At 45.1% G+C, this 6,639-nt stretch overlaps 1 protein-coding gene across 1 annotated transcript in view; it reads right to left on the reverse strand.

Annotated features, from left to right (window-relative positions):
• Positions 1 to 552: 552 nt before the first annotated feature.
• Positions 553 to 6,639, reverse strand: part of TRHR (thyrotropin releasing hormone receptor) — a 38,664-nt gene continuing 32,577 nt past the window's right edge. Inside the window, exons 3-4 of the mRNA XM_081874526.1 lie at positions 2,180 to 2,566; positions 553 to 754 (exon numbers count right to left, since the gene is read on the reverse strand). Coding sequence (XP_081730652.1) covers positions 746 to 754; positions 2,180 to 2,566 — 396 coding nt within the window. The 3' untranslated portion in view covers positions 553 to 745. The remainder of the gene's footprint in view (positions 755 to 2,179; positions 2,567 to 6,639) is intronic.

Consider the following 6,639-nt stretch of genomic DNA (forward strand, 5'->3'; position numbering starts at 1 on the left):
TAAAACCCAAGAGAGCACTGCTGCTATGTACATTTTAAATCTGGAAAAGAAGATACTGCTACAGTGTAAATGTTTGCTTCTCTGTCAAGCACATTCCTTTCCTCTGGTTCCACAGAGCTGTTTGCCCCGAGTTACTTACCCTGAAGGAACATCCATATTATCTCCCAAGTGTGTTGATGTGTAGGCTTATCTATATGGAGCCTGTGTGGAGCTGGCTCCATACCCATAATGCACAGCTTCCTTCCACCAGCAGGAAACACATCTGTGGGGAAAAGGGGGCAGAAAACTGCTGTGCCTAGGGAGCCATCGTGGGGGATAGAGGGTGGGCAGCTGCATCAGGAAGAGGAACAAATGCCATTTTTGGTATTGTATCTCTGGGAGGGGAATGGGGGTATCCTAACAACTCTCAGCACCTGGGAGTTCTAGTCCAAAAACACGTCGGCATGCAAGTTTGGGGAGTCCTCCCCTGGATAATTAATTGGGCAGCTTTCGCTTCTTAGCACATGGTTTAGAAAGGAATGTGTAACCATGCACACACTTCTGCCATTTGCCTCTTAGTTTCCATACAGCAAGCATAGTTTAATGAAACGAAGCAGCTTCCCTGTGGTGTGAACAGGGTCAGCATTTGTAATATCAAGCTCAGTCACATCAAATATAACTAGAAAACAACCAGACTGGTTCAGAACTGGGTGGCTCTGCAAGATCAAATAAAGTAAGAGAGACAGAGCAGATGCAGGCTCCAACGTCACAGCACCTGAAAGGAGAAATTGAAATAATGAGTCACCTGAAATGTCAGAGGTGTGTGCAGCAAGGAGGGGAAACAAGTCATGCAAATGTGACCCATCGTGTCCTACCTCTTGACAGACCAACTTTCATAGTTTGTTTTTTTAAAAGGAGAAGAATAAAATACACAGGAATGCTGAATTGATGCATGAAGTAGCTCTTTCTGTTGCCACTTGACAACCAGGCTTTTGTAATTGCTCTGGAGTGGATTAACACAGACCATTACAGTGGTACCTCGGGTTACATACGCTTCAGGTTACATACGCTTCAGGTTACAGACTCCACTAACCCAGAAATAGTGCTTCAGGTTAAGAACTTTGCTTCAGGGTGAGAACAGAAATCGTGCTCCGGCAGCATGGCAGCAGCAGGAGGCCCCATTAGCTAAAGTGGTGCTTCAGGTTAAGAACAGTTTCAGGTTAAGTACGGACCTCTGGAACGAATTAAGTACTTAAGCCGAGGAGGTACCACTGTACTTCAAAACACTCCAATGAAATAATAAACGATGAGTGGGATCCAGAGAGCATTTTGCACAAGCAGAAGTCACTTTGTCCACACAGACTGTGGTCTCCGATTTGCGCCTATTGACTTCCTGAGGTCGCTGAATGTAAGAGCAAGTCATGCTGCCAAAGGTCTATCTAGTCCACCACCCTAATTTCCTTCAATGCCCAACCCAATGCCTAAGAAACACCCACAAGCAGCACTGGAAGGTGACATCCTTCTCTGTCGTTCCCCAGTGAATGGTATCCAGAGACCCGCAGCCTCTGATCCTGGAGGTGGCAGGTAGCCACCAAGTCATCCATAGCCTTATTCTCCATGCTTTATCTAATTTCCTTTGAAAGCCAATTTGTTGATACAAAGTCCAGCCAGCATCTGGACAGAAAACTGCTCTGAGCTCCATCAAGAAGAAATGTGAGTTACAAAGGTGATCTGTGGATCAAAATGTTGTTAAATATGTTAGGAGCCCCCTGGATAGCTCAGTTGGTTAGAGCATGGTGCTGATAATGCCAAGGTTGCAGGTTTGATTCTTTTATGGGACAACTGTATATTCCTGCATTGCAGGGGGTTGGACTAGGGTCCCTTCCAACTCTACAATTCTATTATTCTATGGGTATTGGGTTAAGCAGGGATGGGGAATCTATGGCCATGCAATTGTTGTTGGATTCCAATGCCCTTTGGCCCCTGCCAGCATAAACAATGGATATGGGGTAATGGGAGTTGTAGTCCAATAATACTTGGAGGGCCACACTATCCCCATCCCTTTATTAAAGACACAGTAGCCCTGGATTTTGGCTTCTAGTCATCAATTCTACCTCTGTCAAAAAACCTTCCACAGTTACACCTTTTTCATGGACCTTAAGATGAAGGACACATTTAAAGCTTTGTAGTGCTTCTTTACCTCAGAAGACACACAGGTATCATCGAAAGACACTTTGGTGGATGACAGATAAGCATCTGTGACGGTGATGTCTTCTAGCTCAGTGTGGAAATGGTCTGTCTCCTTGATGACGCTGTAGTTTAGGGCCATGCTGTAGTTGTTGGGCTTCTCCGACTGCTTCTGCTGGCATTTGCAGAGTTTCTTGAAGGCTGCTCTGAATTTTTGGGACATGAGGTTGTAAATCACAGGGTTGATAGCACTGTTTAGGTAAATGCAGATCCTGCAGAACAGCAGGAACCAATTTTCTTGGAAAGGGCGAGACAGGAATGAGTTGATAACCACCAGGGTCCTGTAGGGCATCCACAAAAATGCAAAGAGGATTACAACCACAGCCAGCATCTTGGTAACCTATGGGGAACAGGAAACAATACCATGTGAGCAACAGAGAGGGAGGGGAAAGTAGGGAAGGTAACACAGCAAACAGTTCAGGGTTTATTTCAGCCTTCCACAACTCCCAGCAGCTCCAGCTCAGTGGCGTAGCTAGCCGCTCTTGTGCCTGGTGCAAGGGGGTGCGCTGCAGCCGGGGGCGGGTTGATCCACACATGGGGGCGCAGCGAGCCTCTCTGATGTTTGGAGCCTCTCCACTGCCTCCCCCTCAGCTGTAGGGCGGCTGAGGGAGAGGCAGTAGGCAGACACAATTCTCATGCTGCTCTTTCAGGGAGTGCAGAACCTGCAGGCATCTAAGCCACCACATCACTCCTAAAAAGTTTCATGAGTCCATTGTCTTTTATTTAAAAAAACAACTCATCTTGTCACACACACCCTCTCAGTGATGACACCCAGGGTGGACCACACCCCCCGCATCCCCTTCCTCCACCACTGCTCCAGCTGCCATAGTTGTGTCGGGGTTGACGTTAACAATATTGTAAAATCTTAGAATCTTAATATTCTATGTAGAGTCCAGTCCAACCCCCTGCAAAGCAAGATTTTTTTGCCCAACGTAGGGCTTGAACCCTTGACCCTGAGTCTCATGCTCTACCAACTGAACTCTCCCTTAGATGAAGAAAGCAAGCTGGAGAATGTGAACACCAGATTGGGAAAGGGTAATCTGGTGGAATGCATATTACTACCAGAGACTGTCGCCTGGGCGAGATTTCTTCTATGCTGGTTAAACATCTGCCTTACATCAGATAAAGAGCATCTCCTCAGCGAAGTTTTGTTAGACCCCTTTCTTTCCCCAGGGCTACAACAGTTTAACAAGAAGGTACAGCAACTTGGGTTGTCAGTGGAACTTTTGCGATCAATGTCCCTACCATCTGCCAAGGCTATAATAAAAACTAGATTGTGGGATATTGAGTGCCAGGAATTAACAGTAGCAGCAGAGAAAACATGTTCGAACCACAATTACCTTGAATTTCTGCTTAACCCTCAAGAAAGAAGGGAATTTTCGCTGGCCAGGTTTAATTCAAATCCATCAAACCTCCTTTGGGGAAGCTTCACAGGCAGGGTGGAAGGAGAAAGAACTTGCCCATGTGAAGACCACCTGGTGGAAACCCTTACACATATGGTTCTTAATTGTAAACTATTTGCTGATCTCCATCAACTCTGCATCCCCAAATGGAAACCAGAGTTGGAGGTCATACATTTTCTATTACTGGGGAATGTTCAGGAGCTCACCAAGTTAGTTGCTAAATATCTCTATTTGGTTTTTTGTCGTCAAAATACACTGCAGACGTCTGATCTCCCTGGAGACCTAGAGATGCGACGATAGACTGCTCTGCCTCCTTTCTTTTAGCAAATGTTTGTGCCACTGGGGAAGTGGTAATTCTGTACTGATTTGTTTTGGATGTTTGGTTGTTTGCATGCGATGCCAGTAAAAGGTTTGATGATGATATTACTACCAGGGTGGCAGCATGAGAACAGGCCTTTTCTGTGGTGGCTCCTTCTTTGTGGAATTCTCTCTCCAAGGAGGATCGCCTGACACCATCATTATATATCTTTAGGCACCAGGCAAAATCTTTCCTCTATAACCAGGCGTTTGGCCTTTAACCACCTGTGGCATTTTAGAAGTGGGAGGAGTGTTTATAATGTAGTTTCCTCCCACTTGGTTTTAATTGTATCTATGTGAGGTGTTTGGGGTTGGTTGGTTGGTTGGTTGTAAGTTGCTGTGGACACCCTTGGGCAAGATAAAGAGACTAACAAATTTAATAAATAATAATAATGACAATAATAGCAGGCTTTGATTGCTGAATTAAATTTCCCCTATCCCTCCACATGTTTGTGGAGCTCTGAATGAGTTCCAATACTTCGGCAAACCTCTAAAATTAATATCCATCTCTATAACATGCCATCAAATTCTGAAAAAATAAAATGCAAAGTGTTCTGCTGCTTCTGAACAATCATAATTGTTTTCTTATCATTGAAACCAAGCCCCAACTCTCTCATTAATGTGCTGCAGTGACTCAGTCCTTCAAAGAAAGGTCAATGGATAACTTGCTACACGATACTTTTCCCCATGCTAGAAGCTTTTTGTCTGAGACTTCAGGGGTTACGCGATACTAACCAATCATAAGCAATTTAAGCATCTCAGTTATTTCAGCACAACCTCTGCCCAAGAATTGTCCAGAGAATAAGAGAAATTATTTTAATCTGATGCAGTTACAAGCTCGAACTCGGCGTTCTCCCACTGCACTAAATTAAGAGTGCTCCATTTTATCAGGAGCGAAGAGCCAGCCATTAATGTAATAGTGAATGGGATTGTGGGACAGAACTATTACAGAAATGGGGCAGGGTGGCAGAGAGAGAGAAAAGAACTGAACGCAGAACAAAGTATTATCTATTGAGGTCAGGCTGAAGGCCTTCTCCCCCCAAGCACTTACTGTAGAGGAAGCCAACAGAAGTTAATGATGATGCCTTAAAGCTAATGGTTCGAGAAGTGCAATTTTCTATCGATTCCCAAAGGGGATACATTTTTGAAAGGCGCTGAAGTCAGGTACTTTACAACGTGAGCTGAGGATCTCAGAGTCTAAGGCTGGTAAGCTACTGTGGACTGCATGCTGCAGCTTCTGTATTAGGGGGTATGGACATTATTTTCACTAATATATGCATTTTTATGTACAGTTGAATAACAACAACAACAACAACAACAACAACAACAACAATTAATTAATAATTTATGCCCCGCCCAAACATTAAAAACTTCTCTAAACAGAGCTGCCTTCAGATGTCTTCTGAAACTCAGATCGTTGTTTATTTCCTTGACATCTGATGAGAGGGCATTCCACAGGGCAGGCACCACTACCGAGAAGGCCCTCTGCCTGGTTCCCTGCAACTTCACTTCTCACAGGGAGGGAACCGCCAGAAGTCTCTCGGAGCTGGACCTCAGTGTCCAGGCTGAACAATGGGGGTGGAGACGCTCCTTCAGGTATACTGGGCCGATGCCGTTTAGGGCTTTAAAGGTCAGCACCAGCACTTTGAATTGTGCTCGGAAACGTACTGGGAGTTTACCCCAGTATATGAATTTTGTACACATTTATTTGTCTGGAGAAATGGAATGCGAAAATTCAGAGAACTGCAAACTTTGCTTATTCATTTATTTCACATAATATATATATCACTTGATTGTGTTTTTTTTTTTAAAAAAAATCAAAAGTTACAACACTAAAACAGTTTAAAATCACCTCAGCTTTCTGAGCATCTGGTAGGCTTGTCTAAACAGGGATGCTTTTAGCAGGCACCAGAAAGAATACTGTGAAGGCACCTCCGTGATCTCAAAAGGCAGCGAGTTACAAAGTTCTTATAGACTCGGGAACGGATATTATGTGGCCCCTGTAGTTGTGCCAATTCTGCAGATCTAAACAGTCAAGTGGGCGCACGTGCTTTTTTTCTGGTGGTACTCAACGGTACACAGTACCGTAACCTTCCCCTCCCCCCAAAAAAATCTTGCAATAAGGTAAATGGAGGATGGGGAGAGCAAACAAGCAACCATGTTTAAGAGGGGAGTTGTTGTAGGAATGATCACTGGGTTGTGGAGCACACTCCTGCCCACGGGCAGCCTCAGCTGTCTGCATGCGTGACCTTGGGGTGCGGAACACACTCCCCCTCACAGATAAGGCCACAGCTGTCTGAACATCTTGCCCTCTGTCTAACCTTTTGCAGTCTCAATAGTCTGCCGTGTCCTGTCTGTGACCTTTGTCTCTGAGACCTTTGTCTCCTTCGTCATACATTGTGCAAGGGGAAAAAATGGCGCTGTGGAAACAGGTGCCAAAATAACTTTGTACCACCCCACGATCTCAGGACTGGAATATGGTCACAGCCCAAAATGTACCTGCCTTGGTTTGCATACTGTGTCAATAAAAGGAGCCTCTGCAGACCTAGCTGGCAGCTTGCTTGTGCACAGCTCACCCGCATTATCAACTCCTGCCTCATGTCCTCCACTTCAGGAGGCTGAGACAGTGGCGAGGAAAACAACGCCCTTGTTT

This window comes from Podarcis erhardii, assembly GCF_964252035.2.
Source record: "Podarcis erhardii genome assembly, chromosome: 8".
Taxonomy (NCBI): domain Eukaryota; kingdom Metazoa; phylum Chordata; class Lepidosauria; order Squamata; family Lacertidae; genus Podarcis; species Podarcis erhardii.